Raw genomic sequence first — 22,984 nt, 5'->3', positions numbered from 1 at the left:
TAGACTGAACATAAACATGGACTGGGAAATCAGGAATCCTGGTTTCGAATCCCAGCCTGCCACTAGCTAACTAAATTACCTTCTTTAGACAATGAGATTCCTCATCTAAAAAAAATAAAATGGGAGTAAGGGTTGCACCGAAGAACAAGATTCCATCCCAAACAAGCCACTTCCAAAGACAGCCCTCATCTGGAGCTTCAGAGTTGAGAATAGCAACTATGCATAGGGTTTGATCTCTTGGGTTGTGTTGTGAGACAGGGGTAATTTCTGATTATTTTCACTGAGGATGGAGATTTTGCTCAAAATTACACCACCTAGCTAGAGCACAGTAAAGGGGAATCCATGAAAGCTACTGATTCAACCCAATCTGAATGGTGTTCTTCATACCAGTGGCTAGGTATTATAGTTTCAGAGATGAATGTCACAGTTCCTGCCTTTAAGGTGTTCAGAATTCAGTTAAGAAAAACTGTGCCTCTCTGACTCTGCCCTTTCTTTCCCAAGAATGTCATATAAAGGAAGCACTGACTCCTAGAGTCTTGACATTCAGACCTCTATCAGGAAAAATGAGGCTTAGAGAAATTAACTTTAGGGCACCTGTTTTCTGACTTCAAATCCAGTGCTCTGACACATATGAATAATGTGGCCATATGAATGTCATCTAGCTATATTAAGTTCTATTAGGCTACAAATAAAAGAAAATTTAAAAATTAAATCAAAATTCCTGCCTACTTAAAACACATGGGAAATGAAAGAAAAAATAAAATTCCTGCCTACTGTTAATAATATGAAAGCCTCTTATAAATAACGTTGTTGGCTGGGCACGGTGGCTCATGCCTGTAATCCCAGCACTTTGGGAGGCTGAGGCGGGTGGATCACCTGAGGTCAGGAGTTCAAGACCAGCCTGGCCAACATGTCAAAACCTGGTCTCTACTAAAAATACAAAAATTAGCCGGGCGTGGTGGCAGGTGCCTATAATCCCAGCTACTTGGGAGGTTGAGGCAGGAGAATCACTTGAGCCCAGGGGGCGGAGGTTGCAATAAGCCAAGATGGCGCCACTTCACTCCAGCCTGGGCAAAAGAGGTAAACTCTATCTCAAAAAAAAAAAAAAAAAATTGTTCATAAATTGCAATTTATCTGTCTTCAAACTTAATCCCCACTAGCCTGCACCCCACCTGCAGGTCAGGGACAGTTGTCTAAATCATCTCTATTCACAATGCATGGCACAGAGCAAGAACTCAAGAGTATACTAGTTGAATCTGTGATCTTCAAAGTCCCTCCCAGATCTAAAATTGCCTGACATCTGACCTGAAAACATGACCAAGATAGATACCACCAATAAACACCCAAAGGCCACACAGTGTCACAAATTTATAAACCTAACTCACCTTGAGATCTTTTAGAATATTGCCAGTACAAGTTTTAAATATATTTTTGCAACTATATTACAAATACAGATCTCATTACTATACATATTGTCCTGAGTAACACAAAATTAGGATTTTCCACTTTTGATTTAAGAAACTTTATATTTGTAAATTTATATGAGCAAAAAAATATGGAATAAACTAGAAAGAGGAATAAGAAATATCAATTATAATCAGAAAATTATGCCTTTATATCTACAATATGTATGTTAATTGTATAACCTGCTAAAACTTGAGCTCAGAATTCGCTTCTTTCACTTCTGGTTGTAGTCAAGATGCCCAAAAAGGTAGCAAAAACACAGTAGAGAGAACTCTGTAAAGGAAAATTTTACAAGTTGGGAATATTTTCCTATTTACCTAGGGATTTAAAAAAAAAAAGAAGAAGAAAAAGGCGTGTCAAAATATAACTCAAGGAAAACTGCCTTTTTTTTTTTTTTTTTTTGAGAGAAGTCTCACTCTTAACCCCCAGGTTTGAGTGCAATGGTTGGATCTCGGCTCACTGCAACCTCCGCCCACGGGTTCAAACGATTCTCCTGCCTCCACCTCCCAACCAGCTGGGATTATGTCGCCTGCCAATATGCCCGGCTAATTTTTACATATTTTAGTAGAGACGGGGTTTCATCATGTTGGCCAGGCTGGTCTCGAACTCCTGACCTCAGGTGATCCGCCCGCCTCGGCCTCCCAAAGTGCTGGGATTACAGATGTGAGCCACTGCGCCCGGCCGTAAACTGCCCTTACAGTAACGTCCATTAAATATTTTCTGACTACTCTTATTTATCCCTATTAAATCAACAAACCCCCATCCTGAAATCTGCAACGTTCAGCGCCATAATTTATTTTCTTTCTTTTCTTTTTCTTGAAAGACGGAGTTTCGCTCTTGTCCCCCAGGCTGGAGTGCAATGGCGCGATCTCGGCTCACTGCAACCTCTGCCTCCCGGGTTCAAGTGATTCCCCTGTCTCAGACTCCCGAGTAGCTGGGATTACAGGCACCTGCCACCACGCCTGGCTAATTTTTGTATTTTTAGTAGAGACGGGGTTTCACCATGTTGGCCAGGCTGGTCTCGAACCCCTGACCTCAAACAGTCCGCCTGCCTCAGCCTCCCAAAGTGCTGGGATTACAGGTATGAGCCACCGCGCCCGTCCCATAATTTAATTCCAAGAATATCCTGTCAAATAACAAATACAATACCATTTTTTTAAAAAGTTATTGGGAGAAAAAAGTGGAGGCCTATCTGGGAGATTAAGAGAAAAGGCTTTCCTTAAAGCGCTAATTTGGCTTAAAAAGTTGGGATAAAATTCTAAACACCAAACTGCATTTTAATAAAGGCCACTGAAACAAATGAATAAACACTATGAAGCACAACCACTTCTAATTTCAAGAATTCCCAAACCACTTGAATGGATTTAGACTCTATGCAAACACAGCAAATAAACAGCTCTACGAAAGGACTTCCTTTCTTTTTCACAACCACACCCGTACACACATACCGCCTCCCCCCACCCCCCAACAACCTAAATCTTTGTAGTACAATTTTTAAAAATTGGGGACGGAGATGGTTATCCGCTTTTCCAGAAAAAGCAACTGCAGATGCGGCACTAGCCAGCAGGCCGACTCTGACTGCACAGAAGCCAGGTATGAATGGCAGGTACAGCCTCCCGCCGACAAGGCAACAGAAAGACTCGCTGTCCACAAAGCTCACAACTTCTCCTATAGAAACATAAAGCCGACCCAGTTCCTTTTCCTCCAGTGACAAATCAAAGCTAAGCCCTGACGCGTGCGGGGCTGGCAAGGAAGCGGCCGACCAAGCTCCCGGCTCCGGCTCGGGCTCCGGCTCCGGCTCCGACTCCGAACCCAGACCTCGGCCCCGCCCCCGGTCCCGGCCCCGCCCCGAGTCCCCACGCAGCCTGCGCCGTACCTGGCGAAGAAGTCCGCGAAGCCGCCGCTCCGTCGAGCCCGGGCCGAAGTCCCCGCAGGACCCTGCTCCGCGGCGGGCAAGGGCACCGACGGCCCGGCCGGGGGCAGGTGATCGCTGGCGCTGTGACCGCGGCTCACCTCGAAAGTGTTCCGAGAGTTCAAGTGAATGTCAGAAAAGCCCAGGCGCGGCTCCGCACCCCCACTAGTCCTCTCGGCCGAGGTGGCAGGGGGCGAGCCCTCCTCCGGACCCCCGGCGCCAACTCCCGGCTGCTCTGAGTCCTCGCTACCGCTGCAGCTGTTGGCCGGGCTGTCCCCCGAGCCGCTGCCCGCTCCCTCGGGCTCCTCGGCGTCCGCGGCCACCAGGCAGCAGCTCCGCAGCGGGTCCTCAAGCGGCGAGGCCCAGTCGGACGGGCTGCCCGCGCTGTCCGCGTCCTCGTCGCCAGGCCCCTCTAGGCGGAGGCGGCCGCAGGGGCGGCGGCGGCGCGACTCCCGGCCGCCGGCGCGCGCCAGCCCGCGAGCCTCTTCCAGATCGCGACAGTCCCGGCCCGGCAGAAAACCCGAGTCGCCGTTGGTCATGCCTCCGTGCCGCGGCGCGCGGCCATCCGCCACCTCCGCGCCGCGGTGCTTGGAACCCGAGCCCAGCGGGCAGGCGTCTGATCGTGGGGTTGCCGAGGGCGCCGGGGCGCCGGCTTGGCCAGCTGGGAGCTGACAGTAGCAGAGCCCCGGCTCCAGCTGCTCCCCGGCCGCCGCGAGGTAACGCTGAAGGAGCTGCCGAGGCGGCGTTTCCTCCTCCTCCTCCTCAGCCTCCTCCCGCGGCTCCACAGCGCCGACGCCTCCGCCAAAGCCGCCCATGGCCCGAATTACCTTCCCGTCCTGGCCCACGGGCTCCGGCGCAGGCACCGGGAGCAACTTGGGGTTTCTTCCCGAGCAGGCTCCGGCATCCTCCGGACCCACCATCTGGGGGCGGGTGGCGGCCGCCCCAGGAGGCAAGGGAGGACTCCAGGCGCACGCTTGGCCGCAGAACACCTCTGAGTGCTGGAGCCGCAGCGACACCCGCCTCAACGTTCCCAGACCCACCCCTCCCACCCGCGGGGTCAGACAGTTGCGGGAGGGCGGGCACGCGCCAGGACTCGCGCACGCGCAAAAGTCGGACCGGTCAAGCCCCGACCTGGAGATTCCCCGAACCATAGAGACGGTAGCTAGAGAGACGCAGGCTGCCAATCTAGGATCAGCCATCTGGATGGTGGAGGCTGGTTGGCCTGCTACAAGAGTGACAGTTCTTACCGAAGCGCGGGTATTGCTCGCTTAGCAAAAATTCACTTGATGTATTTCATTTATGGTAGTAAAATACTCCCATATTTGGGAGGTTGTTAGCGTGGGTAAGTCCTTCCAGCTCTAATTGGTCACCAGTCGACTTTAGGATTTTTACCTCCTCCCGCATCATTGCCACAGTTCAGGGCTTCATCACTTCATCGAGGAAGGTCAACACCCTCCCTTCTTCACTTCATCTAACATAAAAAAAAAAAAGATAACCTAAGTTATCTTGCTCACTTAGCACCATGTTTCATCACAGTCCTCTAAAAGATTATCACCTAAGGAGGGAGAGGAAGTGGTCAGGCAGGGAGGAGCTATTGAAATAATTCCAGCATTCTGTGATAGTGGATTAAAACGAGATGATTGACCATGCAGTGGAAATGAAATATATTTAAAGTAAAAGACTAAAGACTTGATAACTGATCAGAAGAAGTGACAGAAGACAGAGTAATCAATGATTACTACAAAGGTATAAGACTGAAACTGATACGGTTTGAAGAAATAGAAAATTGGATAGGAAAAAACAATTAATAGGGGAAATATATCTGGTAAAGTAAACGACTGAAAGAGTTCTAAAACTTGAGTTGGCCGGGCGCAGTGGCTCACACCTGTAATTCCAACACTTTGAGAGGTCAAGGCGGGTGGATCACCTGAGGTCAGGAGTTCGAGACCAGCCTGGCCAACATGGTGAAACCCGGTCTCTACTTAAAATGCAAAAAATTAGCCAGGCGTGGTGGTGGGCACCTGTAATCCCAGCTACTTTGGAGCCTGAGGCAGGAGAATCGCTTTAACCCGAGAGGCTGAAGTTGCAATGAGCCGAGATCGCCCCACTGCACTCCAGCCAGGGCAACAAGAGTGAAACTCTGTTTCAAATAAATAAATAATAAAACTTGGTTTAGGGTTTAGGTTCAGAGACACAGATTAGGCATCATCTGAATAATGCAAATAGGTGGATGAATCATGAGTAACATTGCCTAGGAAGAAAGAATAAAGATAAAGGTCGGGCACAGGCCCAAATGTTTCATTATTTCAGGGCAAAAAAGTTGTATTGCAAGAGATTGAAGAGGCATCAGTTGTGGATAAAATGAAGCAGAAAATATAGACCACTCATTCTATGAAAGTATATAGAATATAGGCCACTCGTTCATTCTAAAAGTATGTTAGTGAATGCAAGAACAGAAATAAAATAGAGTCGTAGAGGAGACATTATTGTCAAGCCTTTAAATTTTTTTCATATAAAAATACCTATACATACAGATACAAGAAAGAGGGAATATAACTTTTATATAATAAAATGTCAATAAAATGGGCATGCATGTACCTAACACTCAATTTAAAAAGCATCAAGAGGCCAGGCACGGTGGCTCACATCTGTAATCCTAGCACTTTGAGAGCCAGAGGCAGGCAGATCACTTGAGGTCAGGAGTTCAAGACCAGCCTAGCCAATATAGTGAAACCCCATCTCTACTAAAAAAAAACAAAAAAAAAAAACCCTTTGGGAGGCTGAGACGGGCGGATCACAAGGTCAGGAGATCGAGACCATCCTGGCTTACACGGTGAAACCCTGTCTCTACTAAAAAATACAAAAAAGAAAAAAAATTAGCTGGGCAAGGTGGTGGGCGCCTGTAGTCCCAGCTACTCGGGAGGCTGAGGGAGGACAATGGTGTGAACCCGGGAGGCGGAGCTTGCAGTGAGCTGAGATCCGGCCACTGCACTCCAGCCTGGGCAGCAGAGCGTGACTCCGTCTCAAAAAATAAAAATTAAAAAAAAAATTAAAAAATTAGCCGAGCGTGGTGATGGGCGCCTGTAATCCCAGCTACTCAGGAGGCTGAGGCAGGAGAATCACTTGAACTCAGGAGGGGAAGTTTGCAGTGAGCCAAGATCGCACCACTGCACTCCAGCCCAACAGAGGGAGACTCTGTCTCAACAAAATAAGAACATCAATTGTCTTCTAAAATGAGCATTATTGAAGGCCCTAGGGAAGGACTAAGTGGCAACGGCATAGTTAGCAATGCATTTATTATCAAGGTATTTCAGAAGAAAGAAATGACTTTCAGGACACGAGTGGAAAAGTTAATATAAAAAGAGAGAAAATATTTGCAAATTGTATATCTGGTAAGAGTGCAGTATCCGGAATAAATAAAGAACTTGTATAAATCAACAACCGAAAAACAACCCAATGAAAAACTGGGCAAGGGACTTGAATATACATTTCTCCTAAGAAACATATGTTAATGGAATATTAATAAGCATATGAAGTGATGCCCAACATCATTAGTAATTAAGGAAATGCAAATCAAAACTACAATGAGATAGCACTTCTCACTCACCAGGATGTTTATAATCAAAAAAATAGAAAACAAGTGTTGAAAAGGACGTGGAAGACTAGAACTTTCTTTTTTTTTTTTTTTTTTTTTGATACGGAGTCTCGCTCTGTAGCCCAGGCTGGAGTGCAGTGGCCGGATCTCAGCTCACTGCAAGCTCCGCCTCCCAGGTTCCCGCCATTCTCCTGCCTCAGCCTCCCGAGTAGCTGGGACTACAGGCGCCCGCCACCTCGCCCGGCTAGTTTTTTGTATTTTTTAGTAGAGACGGAGTTTCACCGTGTTAGCCAGGATGGTCTCGATCTCCTGACCTTGTGATCCGCCCGTCTTGGCCTCCCAAAGTGCTAGGATTACAGGCTTGAGCCACCGCGCCCGGCCAAAACTAGAACTTTGATACATTTCTGGTAGAAATGTAAAATGGTGCAGCTTCCGTGAAAAATAGTTTGGTAGTTCCTCAATAAGTTAAACATAGAATTACTGTATAAGCCAACAATTTTACTCCTAGGTGTATACCCAAAAGAATTGAAAACTGATGCTCAAACAAAAATATTTTACATGGGCTGGGCATGGTGGCTCATGCCTGTAATCCCAGCACTTTGGGAGGCCGAGGCAGGTGGATCACCTGAGGTCAGGAGTTCGACACCAACCTGGCCAACATGGTGAAACCCCATCTCTACTAAAAAAATACAAAGGCTGGGCGTGGTGGCTGACGCCTCTAATCCCAGCACTTTGGGAGGCCGAGAAGGGGGGATCACGAGGTCAGGAGATCGAGACCATCCTGGCTAACACGGTGAAACACCGTCTCCACTAAAATGCAAAAAAGTAGCCAGGTGTGGTGGTGGGCACCGGTAGTCCCATCTACTCAGGAGGCTGAGGCAGGAGAATGGTGTGAACCTGGAAGGCGGAGCTTGTAGTGAGCCGAGATCACACCACTCCACTCCAGCCTGGGTGACAGAGCAAGATTCCATCTCAAAAAAAAAAAAAAAATTAGCCTGGCGCAGTGGTGCCTGCCTATAATCCCAGCTACTTGGGAGACTGAGGCAGGGAGAATCGCTTGAACCTGGGAGGCAGAGGTTGCAGTGAGCCAAGATCATGCCATTGCACTCCAGCCTGGGCGACAGAACGAGACTCTGTCTTTAAAAAAAAAAAAAAAAAAATGTTTTACCTAAATGTTCCTAGCAGCATTACCAACAATAACCAAAAGGTGGAAACAACCCACATGTCCATCATCAGAGGAACTGATAAACAAAATATGATATATCCATGTAACCAAATATTACTGAGCCGTGAAAAAGAAATGAAGCACTGATTCATGCTACAAGGTGGATGAATCTGAAAAGCATTGTGGTGGTGTGTACCTGTATAGTCCCAGCTTCTTGGGAGACTGAGGTGGGAGAATCTCTTGATCCGAGAAGTTCAAGACCATAGTGAACTCTGATAGTGCCTGTGAATAGCCACTGCGCTCCAATCTGGGCAACCTGGCAAGACCCCAACTCTTTTAAAAAAAAAAAAAAAAAGGTAACATGTAATTCCACTCCTATGAAATATCCAGGATAGATAAATCCACAGAGACAGAAAGCAGATTGATGATTATCAATGACTGAGGGAAAAGAGAAATAGAGTGTGACTATCTAATGGATATAAAGTTTTTTGGGGGTATAAAATGAATTGAATGAAAATGCGGTGAACAGGAACATATTTTGAAACTAGATAGAGGTTACAGTAGTTGTTCAACTCTGTGAATGTACTAAATGCCATTGAATTGTACCCTTTAAAATGGTTAATTTTATATTATGCAAATTTCACCTCAAGTATAGAAAAACAATATACGAGATGTCTGGACGATTTTTTATTTTTATGTACACACATTTTGATACTAGCTGGACAAGGTGACGCGTTCCTGTAATCCCAGCTACTCGGGAGGCTGAGGCACAAGAACCACTTGAACCTGGGAGGCGGAGGCTGCAGTGAGCTGAGATCACGAATAACTTAGGAAATGTTTGACAGCAGAAAGAAAATTGCAGGATAAGTTCTTTAGGCAGAGGACAAAGGTTGAAAAGATAAAAGATTGAGATTAGACTCCTGTAGCTACCCTCATTTTTACCATCCTATAACAATCCTTATGTCCAGACATCTTGTATATTGATTTTCTACACTTGAGGCGAAATTTGCATAATATAAAATTAACCATTTTAAAGTGTACAATTCAATGGCATTTACCCCATTCTGTTTTGTAAAGCAGTGAAACGTACAATTTTTATAAGACTACGTGAATTGGTTTGCTACTGAAATATTCTTCAACTTATGTAAATAGTTTAAATTCCACGCGTGCATGGTAAAACCCCAGCTGGTAAGAGAGGGTGACTAGACTAAGGTTGCAGATTATAGTTAGATAACAAGTATTGAAAGGATACCTACTGCAGATTGACTCAGCAGGGTGAGATATGTGTGGGAAATGAATGATAGTAAGATCACAAGCCAGCAGCTGTTTGGTAAGCCATAGTGGGACAGCCACAAACCAAGAGACAGATGAATGGTTAAAAATGCACACTGATCCGGCCGGGTGCGGTGGCTCATGCCTGTAATCTCAGCACTTTGGGAAGCCAAGGCAGGCGGATCACAAGGTCAACAGATTGAGACCATCCTGGCCAACATGGTGAAACTCCCGTCTCTACTAAAAATACAAAAAAATAGCTGGGTGTGGTGGTGCATGCCTGTAGTCCCAGCTACTGGGGAGGCTGAGGCAGGAGAAATAATTGAACCTGGGAGGTGGAGGTTGCAGTAAGCCGAGATCGCGCCACTGCACTCCAGCCTGGCAACAGAGCGGACTCCGTCTCAAAAAAATAAAAATTAAATTAAAAAAAGATGCTGATAGCAAAAAGTTTAAGAGTTAAAAACTAGAAATTACCTAAATAATCAATAATATGAAAGTGTAGGAAAAACTAGGTATATCAATGAAACATTATGAATACAATTAAAATGACAAAATGCAGAAATATGGAGATTTTTTTACAAAATAATAAGAAAAAGGAGAGATACACAATTGCACACCATAATTACAATGATGTACGAAACTGCATATCTAACTTGATAAAGATAAAAAAAAGATAGATGGGAAAAGAAAATGATGGATTTTGGGTTTTTTTACACTTTTCCTTTTATAATTTAAATTTTAAAAAAAATTGTTTTGACTTTAGAGACTGAGTCTTGTTATGTTACCCAGGTTGGTCTGAACTCCTAGGCTCAAGCAGGCCTTCTGGCTCAGCCTCCCAAATAGCTGGAATTAACAGGCAGGTACCACTATACCTGGCTTGTCCTTTTATGACATTTTAAAAATTAATGGTTGGGCCGGATGCAGTGGCTCACGCCTGTAATTCCAACATTTTGGGAGGCTGAGGCAGGCAGATCGCCTGAGGTCAGGAGTTCAAGACTAGCTTGACCAACATGATGAAACCCCATCTCTACTAAAAATACAAAAATCAGCTGGGTGTGGTGGTGGGCACCTGTAGACCCAGCTACTCTGGAGGCTGAGGCAGGAGAATGGCATGAACCTGGGAGGCGGGGCTTCCAGTGAGCCAAGATCGCACCACTGCACTCCAGCCTGGGCAACAGATTAAGACTTCACCTAAAAAAAAAAAAAAAAAAAAAAAAAATTGATGATAACTCTGAAGTGCATTTCCAAATGCATATCATAGCTATGAAGAAATAGGGGTTGCAAATATGTTTATACTACAGGAAGGTATTAAGTTATATTTGGAGGAAAAAACACCTATAAGCCCACACTTAAAAATTATGGACTTATTTTTAAAATGATGCATTCTGCAGGTAGTTGTTACTTGTATAATCAAATGAGAGTTTTTGCATAAATTTAATGTGAGGAAAGCCTTATATGGTGATGTACCCTTTTAATCTCAGTCATGGGAGGCTGAGAAGGAAGGATTGCCAGAAGTTGGAGGCTACAGTGCACTATGATGTCTCTTGTGAATCCTGTGAATAGCTACTACACTCCAGCCTGGGCAACACAGAGAGACCCTGTCTCTAAAAATATAAAAATAAAGTAAAGAAAAAGAAAGCAAAATACATTCAGGATGGGGAAGATTAAAATGTATTAAATGTTACTATTTTCAGAAACAGTGGGGAGGGGGGAGGGGGGAGGGATTGCATTGGGAGTTATACCTGATGTAAATGACGAGTTGATGGGTGCAGCACACCAACATGGCACAAGTATACATATGTAGCAAACCTGCACGTTGTGCACATGTACCCTACAACTTGAAGTTTAATAATAATAAATAAATTAAATAAAAAAAAAAAGAAAGAAAGAAAAAAAAAAAGGAAACAGTGGGTGCTAGACCTAAATAAGTTAAAAATCTCTCTTTTGTTTTTTTCAATGACAGCTCATTTTTATTATTACAAAGGTATAACAGGTTAATGCAAGCCATTGTGCAATAGAACAGAATACAAAAAATTTAAAAGCAAAAAACAAAATAGCCACAATCCCATCACCCAGAAATAATCAATGTTAATATTAATTGAACATTAATAGGATACTTTTTTACACATAATTACATTTGCTGTGTTGTTTCCCATTCTATGGATGAAATAAATTATATTTAACTAATCCCCTATTATTTGCCATTTCGATTGTTATCATTGTTTTCTGTTATAAACACTGTTGCAATGAAATTCCATGTTTATACTAAATATTGTGCATATCTTTCGTTATTTTCTCAGGAAAGTTTATTAGAAATGGAATTGATAGGGAAATTATATAAACATACATTTTTTAAAGTAGACTCAAAAGCCAAGGGCTTTGCATTGCTTTACGTGTTTTCTTCTTACGCCCAGTTAAATCTCCTTTCTATTCATTAAAATCTCATTCTTTATCCAAAACCCAGCTTTAAGTTCAATATTCAAGATGATTTCAGTGGGTCCTAGAATGCTCACTGATCTCTCACATCTCTTTTATTACTTATTTTTCATTTGGAAATAATTTCAGACTTTAAAAAAATTTGCAAAACAGTACCAAGTATTTCCATGTGCTCTTCATTCAGATTCCCCAAATAATTAATGCATCTAACCTAGCTACAATACAATGACACAAATCAGGAAATTAACTTTGATATGAAACTATTATATAATCTACCAATCTTATTAAAAGTTTTCATTTTGTTCCACTAATGTCCTCCTTCTGGTGCTGGATCGAGCATTCCATTTCATTTTCATGTCTCTTTCTACCCTCCACTGCAGGACAGTTTCTTGGTCTTTCTGCGATTTCCATGACCTCAGGGCCAGCTTTATGAACATGCTATCTGTGCAGTCACAGAGGACCCTCCATATGTAGTTTAATATTCTGCTGTTGACATCTTAATCATGTTGAAGAAGAAATTCCACATTTTGAGGTTTCAATTTGAACTCATCTCTGTAATTTATCTAGCTGATACTGCATAACCTTGACACTTTTGAAGAAGATTGGCCAATTATTTTGTAAGATATCCTTCAATTTTTGTCCACTTAATGCTTCCTCATCATTAAATTCAGGTAATGCATTTTTGGTAAGAATACTGCAGAAGAGATGTTGCATGCTATTCAATGCTTCATAGCAGGAGGCACATAATGTTCATTTATCCCAATACTGGTGATACTTTTAAAATTTTTTTGTATCCCTTGTATTCCATTGGAATAACTTTGATAATTTAGTTAAGATGTTGTCTGTCAGGTTTCTGCACTGTAAATTTACAGCTTTTGCCATTTGTAATTATCTGATGTGGAAATACTTTTATTTATTTATTTTTAATTGACAAAATTGTACATATTTATTAGGTACGGCATGTTGTTTTGAAATATGCATACATGAGGAGATACTCTTTCTTAAAAGAAAAGTCATGTAAATTTGATTAAAGTTACCAACTTGAGATATAAAAAGAATGAGGGCTTAAACTTGGCAAAACAGGTTATAGGAGTAGGGAGAAGCTGAGTTCTGTTGAGGGTCAAAAAAGAATTACTAGGGAGAATGAATGAATCTGGACTAGATGTTATCTGTAAATAGTTTTCTTTGGAATTTGAATGCTCCTGGAAGAACAAATGATTTTTATTTTAGAGAGAGGTCCGGATTTTAGGCAGATAAAGAAACTTCAGAGAAAAATTTTATCTTGGCTTTGGGAGAGTTGGTAGGAGGGAGCAGGCGAGGTCAGAGAGATCTTGAGACTTCTTCAGTTCAGTGTGTCAAGTCACCATATTTTGGGGTACTGGGGTTTCTAAGGCCCAACATTATCCTGTGTGAAGGTACACACACTAAAAGCTAAGTTGGTGACTTTGAAGAAAAAAGTTGAATCAATAATCGATTTGTAAAGGATTCCATTAAACTTGTCTCCCATTTCTGGGAAGAGGCCATTCCCATTAAACATTTGTATCTCACTTTAGGAAGTGGCATGTAGATGGGCTTTTAAACAGAAGAAAAACGAAGGTTAATGTTTTGAATAATCTATAAACCAGTTTTCTAGGAGTCTGGAGGGCAGTATGTTGAGGTATCTAGATGTTAGACTTGAAGTACATTTAGTAAAAGTGGAAGTAGGCAGTGGTTATCTGACAAATTTTTCTCACTTGTAGTTTGTATGTCCCAAGTTATGAGTGTCAGCTTGTAGGGCCTCAGGAAAAAGGTAGTAGCAATTATATTGAATCCAAGTCAGAAAAATGGAAGAAAAATGTAGAAACATTAATTTGCAGACTTGTAGTCAGGAAATAATTTAAGAGTTAGTCTAAATGATAGGCAAATAATACAAACTCAAAAAAAAAAAAATGAACAGGGTTAGAATCTAATAACACCACGCCCGGCTGTTGTAGAATCAAATATTTGAAAATAGATCATTCCAGTCAAAGCTTTGGAAAAATAATCAGTGCCTCTAATTGTGTCTTGTTACAAAGGAAAACAGGTTTTTCTTGAATTTATATAAGTGACTATTTTGCCATAAATCAAGAATATTCACAAATAGTTTCTACACTCTAGAGAGATCATGTAGAGAGAAAAATAAATGTTTTAATTTCGTTTCCGAAAATATACTTTTCTTAATTGCTAAAAGCTGTAAGTAGCTCAAAAGAAAAGAAAAAAGCTTTTTAAACTCTTGAGAACAAGAAAGAATCAGTAATGTTTTAAACAAAAAAGGCCACACAAATTATTTTAGTCTTTTTTGTTTTTTGAGACTGTGTTAGTCCCTTTTCACACTGCTAATGAAGACATACCCCAGACTGGGTAATTTATACAGCAAAAAGGTTTAATGGTCTCACAGTTCCACATGGCTGGGGAGGACTCACAATCATGGCAGAAGGCAAGGAGGAGCAAATCATGTCTTATATGGATGGCAGCAGGCAAAGAGAGGGCTCGTGCAGGGAAACTCCTGTTTATAAAACCATTAGATCAGCTGGGTGTGGTGGCTCACGCCTGTAATCCCAGCACTTTGGGAGACCAAGGTGGGCGGATCACGAGATCATAAGATGGAGACCATCCTGGCCAATATGGTGAAACCTCGTCTCTACTAAAAATACAAAAAGTAGCTGGGCATGGTGGTGTGTGCCTGTAACCCTAGCTACTTGAGAGGCTGAGACAGGAGAATAGCTTGAACTGGGGAGGTGGAGGTTGCAGTGAGCCGAGATCGCACCACTGCACTCCAGCCTGGTGACAGAGTGAGACTCCGTCCCCTGTGATTCAATTACCTCCCACTGGGTCCCTCCCACAACCCATGGGAATTCACCATGATGAGATTTGGGTGGGGACACAGCCAAACCATATCAGAGATGGAGACGGAGTCTCACCAGTGGCATCATCTTGGCTCGCTGCAATGTCTGCCTCCCTGGTTCAAGCGATTCTCCTGCTTCAGACTCCTGAGTAGCTGGGATTACAGAAACCTGCCACCACATCCAGCTAATTTTTGTATTTTTTGTAGAGATGGGGTTTCACCATGTTGGCCAGACTTGTCTCAAATTCCTGACCTCAAATGATCCACCCACCTCTGCCTCCCAGAGGTGTGAGCCTACACACCTAGCTAAATTATTTTAGTCTTTTACTAGCTCAGTCCCATGTAATTAATTTTTGTTCTTTTTGTCGGGTTAGCAAACCTCATGAACACATTTACCTTTTTTTTTTTTTCTTTCTAGAGATAGGGTCTCTATGTTACTCAGGCTGGTCTGAAACATTTGGCCTCAAGCAATCTTCCTGTCTCAGCCTCCCATAGTACTAGGATTACAGGTATGAGCCATCACACCCAGCCTACACATTGGCTTTTTTTTTTTTTTTTTTCTTGAGACAGAGTCTTGCTCTGTCACCCAGGCTGGAGTGCAGTGGCGCAATCTTGGCCCACTGTAACCTCTGCCTCCCAGGTTCAAATGATTCTCCTGCCTCAGCCTCCCAAGTAGCTGGGATTACAGGAACCTGCCACCACACTTGGCTAATTTTTGTATTTGCAGTAGAGACGGGGTTTCACCATATTGGCCAGGCTGGTCTCAAACTCCTGACCTCAAGTGATCTGCCCACCTCAGCCTCCAAATGTACTGGGATTATAGGCATGAGCCACCACCTCCGGCTGTTTTTTTGTTTTTGTTTTTGTTTTTAACCTAGTCTAATAGTATGATCTCTAAAGTTATGAGAAACTTGTATTGAAGAGTACTTATCAGAATCCTTTCCATGACTTTTCTTGAAGCAGCAGCAAATTTTGGACTGAAGCTATCTACTTTTGAGCAAGCAAATTTGGTTATTACTGTGGCACGCAACAATTTAGAGCTAGGTGCAATGGCTGACACCTGTAATCCCAGCAACTCAGGAGATTGAGGCAGGGGGATCACATAAGGCCAGGATTCAAGACCAGCTTGGGTAACATAGTGAAACACTTTCTCTACAAAATATTAAAAAAAAAAAAAAATCTTAGCCAGGCATGGTGGTCCATACCTGTAGTCCCAACTACTCAGGAGGCTAAGGCAGGAGGATCCTTGAGCCCAGTAGTTCCAGGCTGCTGTAAGCCATGATCATGCCACTGCACCCCAGCATGGATGATAGGTCAAGACCCCAACTCTAATTTAAAAAAAACCCAATAATTATAAACATCATCATTGATAACATATTCCAAGACACATCAGAATTTTAGGAATCTCATACAATTTTGCAACACATATTAATAACATATTAATACAAATATAACTCAAAGGAAGTTAAAAACCTTTTCTTCTTTGACAATGCTTTTCATATTATTTTAACATACTGATGGCAGCGGTCACTCCAAACAGCCTGCTACTGCCATCACGCCGGCAGCAGCAGAGAGGCTCAGCCAGGGCTGCATGCTCCATGGAGCCGGCAGGAGCTGGGGACAAGCGAGAGCCTCACCCCTTCTGAGCTGGGGTGGGAGTAGCTCCCCAGGTGCCCGCTGCAGCCACCAAAACCGCTGCTGCAGACCCAGCCTCCTGCTCCACATCTTAAGTTATGGCTGCAGATCAGAGCCTCCCTGCGCTCTTGGCCAGGAGCAGGCAAGAGCCCTGCCCTCCTCGGCACAGCTGCAGCCACCCAAACCACAGCCGCAGGCTCAGGCATCCCTGCACTCTTGGGGAGCATGAGAAGGTCCCCCCCGCCCTCCCAGACTTCGAAGTGCCTGCTCCCAGCGCGCACTAGGAGCAAAGTGGGGCGGAGCCTGGGTACCATGAACAGCAGAAGGAGGCCGACAGATTTTCTGAGCAAAAGTGGGGAAGGATCCTCGTGAGGCCCCACCTTAAGGCAAGGGAGGGCCTAAAGGCTGGGGGCTGGGCTGCCTAGTCCCACGGATGGGAGCAGGAACTTGTGATGCTTTTTCCCCGGCCTTCCCATGGCCGCCCATGGACCAATTGGTGAGCACTTCCTCCCCTCTTAGGCCCATAAAAGCCCCCCGACTCGGCTGGATGCAGTGGCTCTCGCCTGTAGTCCCAGCACTTTGGGAGGCCAAGGCGGGCAGATCATGAAGTCAGGAGTTCGAGAACAGTCTAGCCAATATGGTGAAACCCCGTCTCTACAGAAAATACAAAAATTAGCTGGGCATGGTGGCACGTGCCTGTAGTCCCAGCTACTCAGGAGGCTGAGGCAGAAGAATCGCTTGAACCCGGGAGGCAGAGGTTGCAGTGAGCCGAGATTGTGCCACTGCACTCGGGCCTGGGCAACAGAGTTAGACTCCATCTCAGAAAAAAAAAAAAAGCCCCTACCTCAGAGCTGAGCAGATGACAAGATGACCAGCTGCAGAGAGGACTTACCCTCTTGGAAGGACCTGCCTGCAGAGAGGAGCCACCCACTCTAGGATGCATCTCTGCTGAGAGCTGCAGAGATGACAGGGCAAGCTTTAAACCTGAGAGGAATCTGTTTATGACCCTTGAAACTCCATAAGGAAAACAGAGGACCCTCCAAAAGTGGGAGTGGTTCCTTTTTCTCTGTTCCTTAAGGCGTCTGAGTCCTTAGAGACCCCCTCTAGAGCCTTTTATGTGATACTGAAGACAGCAAAGAGAGAGAAAGAGTAGGGAGGAGGAGAAGTAAATAGAAGTGAAAAGAGAGACCAAGCACATACTGTTGTTTTTTTTTTCTTTAAAGAGGGCTTCTGTCAACTGAAAAGAAAGTACCAAAACAGGATCCTAAAAGAGAAAAAGCGGGAAGTCCTTTTATGCACACCTCTCTCTATATATTTGTGTGTGTGTGTATACACATATATACATGTACGCTCAGACACATATATATGGCTTGAATATTAGCTTTTAATTAAGCTGACTTCTAACCATAGAGCTCTTTTTAAAAAAATCTTTTAAAGTCTCATTATTAGATTTTAGCTGGGACAAATAGCTAATATTTCTGACTTTTGAATTGTTTTATTCCAAAGGTACCCTCCCCAATGCCTCACAAGATCCAGAACCACCCAAAAGACAGCTCAAAGAAAGAAAAGTTTTGCTATCTGCAAATAGGATATAACCCACATTTCTATATTCTCTAGGGTCTCAGCTTCTCAGCTGATCATTTACACACAAAGGTCCAAAAGCCTCATGTGCTTCCTATAGACAGAAGTTGACAGGAAATCATAAGCTGTCCATGGAAGGAACAAGGATCATTAATAAATGGGTTCCTCAAAAAATCAAAACTCACACAAATTTCAAACCAAAAGAGACTGACTCCCTGACTAGGAATTGAACCTAGGCCATGGCAGTGAACCTGTGGAATTTTAACTACTAGACTACAAGGCAGAGCAGCCCCCCCATTGTTAATCCCACAAGAGATTACAAGCAGGCAGTCTGAGTGTACAAAGGATTCTAGCTTTGTTTTAGGTCAGATCTGTGCTCTTTAATTTTGTCAAGAGAATTTCTTTTTCTTTCTTTCTTTTTTTTTCCTTTTTTTTTTTTTTTTTTTTTTGATGGGACAGTCTTGCTCTGTTGTCAAGGCTGGAGTGCAGTGGCACGATCTCGGCTCACTACAACCTCTGCCTCCCAGCTTCTAGAGATTCTCCTTCTTCAGCCTCCTGAGTAGCTGGGATTATAGGCGCCCACCACAACTCCTGGGTAATTTTTGTATTTTCAGTAGAGACAGGGTTTCACCGTGTTGGCCAGGCTGGTCTTGAACTCCTGACCTCAAAGCGATCGATTCACTGACCTCGGCCTCCCAAACTGCTGAGATTACAGGCATGTGCCACCACACTCGGCCTATCTAGAGAATTTCTTCCTCCTCCTGCTCTCCTTCTCCTTCTGCTTCTCCTTCTCCTTCTCCTGCTCCTGCTCCTGCTCCTGCTCCTGCTCCTGCTCCTCCTCCTCCTCTTTCCTCTTCTTCTTCTTTGAGATGGAATCTCTCTCGGTTGCCAAGGCTGGAGTGCAGTGGCGTGATCTTGGCTCACTGCAACCTCTACTTCCCGAGTTCAAGCCATTCTTCTGCCTCAGCCTCCTGAGTAGCTGGGACTACAGGCGCCTGCCACCACACCCAGTTAATTTTTGTATTTTCTTAGTAGAGACAGGGTTTCACCATGTTGGTCAGGCTGGTCTCAAACTCCTGACCTCAGGTGATCCACCCGCCTCGGCCTCCCAAAGTACTGGGATTACAGGTGTGAGCCACCATGCCCAGCCCTGCCTAAATAATTTCTAAGGCTAGCCATGAACTCCACCTCCCGCATTCTCCTGCCTCAGCCTCCTGAGTAGCTGGAACTACAGGTGCCCACCACCGTGCCCAGTTAATTTTTTTGTTTTGTATTTTTAGTAGAGACGGGGTTTCACTGTGGTCTTGATCTCCTGACCTTGTGATCCACCCGCCTTGGCCTCCCAAAGTGCTGGGATTACAGGTGTGAGCCACCGCGCCCCGCCTCTTTTTTTTTTTCTTTGAGATAGAGTCTCACTCTGTTGCCCAGGCTGGAGTGCAGTGGCACCATCTCAGCTCACTGCAACCTCTGCCTCCCAGATCCAAGTGATTATCATGCCTCAGCCTCCAAAGTAGCTGAGATTACAAGCATGCACCACCACGCCTGGTTAATTTGTGTATTTTTGGTGGAGACGGGGTTTCACCGTGTTGGCCAAGCTGATCTCAAACTCCTGACCTCAAGTGATCCGCCCATCTGGGCCTCCCAAAGTGCTGCGATTACAGACGTGAGCCACCACGCCCAGCCTGATTAATTTCTAATGTTGTATTCATTCCAGTAGTGACTCAGTCCAATAGCCTTTTCGTGGAAAGTGAAGAAACAAGTCTGAAGATCCCTGACAAAACATTCACTCCCAGGAATAGGCTAAGATAGACAAACTCTCCTAGGAGCTTGACACATTTGGAACAAAAAGTCTTGAGTTCCCAGCCATTTTCAGGCTGGTCACCTGATGTCCTCTGAAAAATCACATTCCCTGGATGAAGATCAAGAGAGAGTGCTTGCTCACAAGTCAAACTCTCAAGGATATACAACATGACAAGCGGAAACCTCATCTGGTACCCTTCTTTATAAAAGAACAACACAGAAAGACAAATACAAAGGGGGAAAAAAACCAACTATTTCTGGAGGAAAGGGATCAAACAATATGAATATTCATAACAAAAGAACCAAAAAATATACCAGAGTCACTACACCCAAGACTAGTAACACAAATCCTTTTCTCCTATTCATCAAAATTTTGCAGAGGAAAAAAAGACAGTGATTTTTACCATCCACTCAACCAAGATTCCACAGAGAGGCCTGGAGCCTGACTGGCAAGAAATTCTTGCCCTTTTTTCTGGCTTGTCAAATCCTGGGTTCCCTTCACTGTGGCTTCTGAAAGAACAGATCCGCTTTGGTGATCCCGCTCACAGCACCAAACTTTAGGGACCAAGGTAAAACTTTTCCTCTGTCTCCTGAAGTTTCACTGAAAAATCACCTCACAAAAGGCAGATTAATTGGAGAAAAGGCATATAAATTTTATTAACATGTACACAGGGAGAAACACACACAGAGTGATTATCCATCCCCCAATGGAGTTTAGAAGCTTATGTATCATCTTTAGGTTATAGAAGGAATGGGGGCTTGGATCCTGGCAAAACAGGTTATGGTAGCAGGGACATAAGGAAATACCTAAAGACAATGTAATTATGTTTCTCCTCATAACTTTTATGCTTGAAACATTTATCCCTATGATGTTTGCCAAATGGCATCTATATCCATCATTTGTTCTACATTTAATTGGAATTCTCAGGTGAGAAAGAGATTTTATCTTTCCTCGGTTTATTTATTTGATTATTTATTTATATCAGCACAGACTAATAGATTATCGTTTTATTCTACCTGCTTAAAATACAGTACTAAACTGTCCTATATTTGGCCATTGAGAGCCCCTAAAGTTTGTTTCTATGTCTTTTTTGACAGATACTCTTTTTTTTTTTTTTGAGACAGAGTCTTATTGTCACCCAGGCTGGTGTCCAATGGTGCAAACATGGCACACTGCAGCCTCGAACTCCTGGACTTAGGCAATCCTCCTGCCTCAGCCTCCCAAATAGCTAGGACCTCAGGTGCATGCCACCATGCCTGGCTAATGTTTTTATTTTTATTTTTGTACAGACGGGGGTCTCACTTTGTCTCCCAGCTGGTCTTGAACTCCTGGGCTCAAGCAATCCTCTTGCCTCGGCCTCCCAAAGTTCTGGAATCACAGGAAGGAGCCATTGCACCTAGCCTCTCATCTTCTTTTTTTTTTTTTTTTTTAAGGAACTTTCTACTTTCTGGCACCACAAGGTATTCCAGCTGCTTTCTGTATTTTCCCTGCGTCAGCCTTGGAAAGAGCCATTTTTCCAAAGAGCGTTGATTCCTTCTATAGGAGAATGGTATTTATAAATTCAGATTTGGAAACCAGGTGCAGTGGCTCATGCCTGTAGTCTCAGCTACTTCAGAGGCTGAAACAGGAGGATTGCTTGAGCCCAGGAGCTCAAGGTCAACCTGGGACACATAGCAAGATGTCATCTTCAAAAAAATAAAATAAAATAATGATTAAAAAAAAAATCTGGGCACTAAGTGTGCTCATTGATACTGGAGTCTCATTGCTTCTAGGCCATCTCAGCAGATAGAGGTAAGAGATATATGTCGGCCAGGCATGGTGGCTCATGCCTGTAATCCCAGCACTTTTGGAGGCTGAAGTGGGCAGATCCCTTGAGGTCAAAAGTTCGGGACCAGCCTGGCCAACATGGTGAAACCCCGTCTCTACTAAAAATACACACACACAAAATTTAGCTGGGCATGGTGGTGTGTGCCTATAGTCCCAGCTACTTGGGAGGCTGAGGCAGGAGAATCCCTTGAACCCAGGAGGCAGAGGCTGCAGTGAGCTGAGATTGTGACCCTATACTCCAGCCTGGGCAATAGAGTGAGACTCTGTCTCAAAAAATAAAAAGAGAGAGATGTGGAGATATGTACACAGACACATAACCACACACATTTACATCTATTTCTATATCCATATGCCTTTCTGTATGTCTGCTTTGTGTGTGTGTGTGCGCGCATGTGTGGGTGTGTAGAGAGAGAGAGAGAGAGAGATTATACTGATAGGCCCCATTTCAATCTAATACCATGGAGTTCTAGCCTTCTCCCCTTCCTTGTCTGTAACTCCTTTCTTAAATATACATTTTAAAGGCTTTAGTTTTTTACGATGCTGTTTCTCTGTGTGAATTAAAGGCTCCTGATACACACTGTGAAACTGCTTTTCAGAAAGATCGTGGTTCCCTCCCTGCACTGTAAGATAAAGTGCCCATCTTCCTGAATCCTCACCAAAGATAAATTATATCATTTTAGAAAACTTCCCAACTTTATAAAAGGACTTCTCTTTATTATTTTAAATTACTTTTTTTTTTTTTAACTACAGGTGAAGCTGAACCTCCTCCCCACCCTGACATTACTTAGCCATTTATAGTTCTTCATTCAAGACTAAGTAAAATGGGGGGCGGAGCAAGATGGCCGAATAGGAACAGCTCCAGTCTCCAACTCCCAGCGCGAGCGACACAGAAGACTGGTGATTTCTGCATTTTCAACTGAGGTACTAGGTTAATCTCACTAGGGAGTGCCGGACAATCGGTGCTGGTCAGCTGCTGCAGCCCGACCAGCTAGAGCTGAAGCAGGGCGAGGCATCGCCTCACCTGGGAAGCGCAAGGGGAAAGGGAATCCCTTTTCCTAGCCAGGGGAACTGAGACACACAACACCTGGAAAATCGGGTAACTCCCACCCCAATACTGCACTTTAAGCAAACAGGCACACCAGGAGATTATATCCCACACCTGGCCGGGAGGGTCCCACGCCCACGGAGCCTCCCTCATTGCTAGCACAGCAGTCTGCGATCTCACGGCAAGGCAGCAGCGAGGCTGGGGGAGGGGCGCCCGCCATTGCTGAGGCTTAAGTAGGTAAACAAAGCCGCCAGGAAGCTCGAACTGGGTGGAGCTCACAGCAGCTCAAGGAAACCTGCCTGTCTCTGTAGACTCCACCTCTGGGGACAGGGCACAGTAAACAAAAGGAGCAGAAACCTCTGCAGACTTTGTCTGACAGCTTTGAAGA

At 44.1% G+C, this 22,984-nt stretch overlaps 1 protein-coding gene across 3 annotated transcripts in view; it reads right to left on the bottom strand.

Annotated features, from left to right (window-relative positions):
• Positions 1-4,426, bottom strand: part of TBC1D12 (TBC1 domain family member 12) — a 141,787-nt gene extending 137,361 nt beyond the window's left edge. The window contains exon 1 of one of the 3 annotated variants that reach the window (XM_038009281.2): positions 3,341-4,426. In XM_038009281.2, the coding sequence (XP_037865209.2) occupies positions 3,341-4,296 (956 nt within the window). In that variant the 5' untranslated portion in view covers positions 4,297-4,426. The remainder of the gene's footprint in view (positions 1-3,340) is intronic. The other 2 variants (XM_073019183.1, XM_007963613.3) reach the window with 2 other exon arrangements.
• Between the last annotated feature and the right edge of the window lie 18,558 nt (positions 4,427-22,984).

The sequence above is a fragment of the Chlorocebus sabaeus genome, chromosome 9 (genome assembly GCF_047675955.1).
Source record: "Chlorocebus sabaeus isolate Y175 chromosome 9, mChlSab1.0.hap1, whole genome shotgun sequence".
Taxonomy (NCBI): Eukaryota; Metazoa; Chordata; class Mammalia; order Primates; family Cercopithecidae; genus Chlorocebus; species Chlorocebus sabaeus.
Note: the sequence above shows the minus strand (reverse complement) of the source record. Positions and strands in the feature narration are given on the sequence as shown.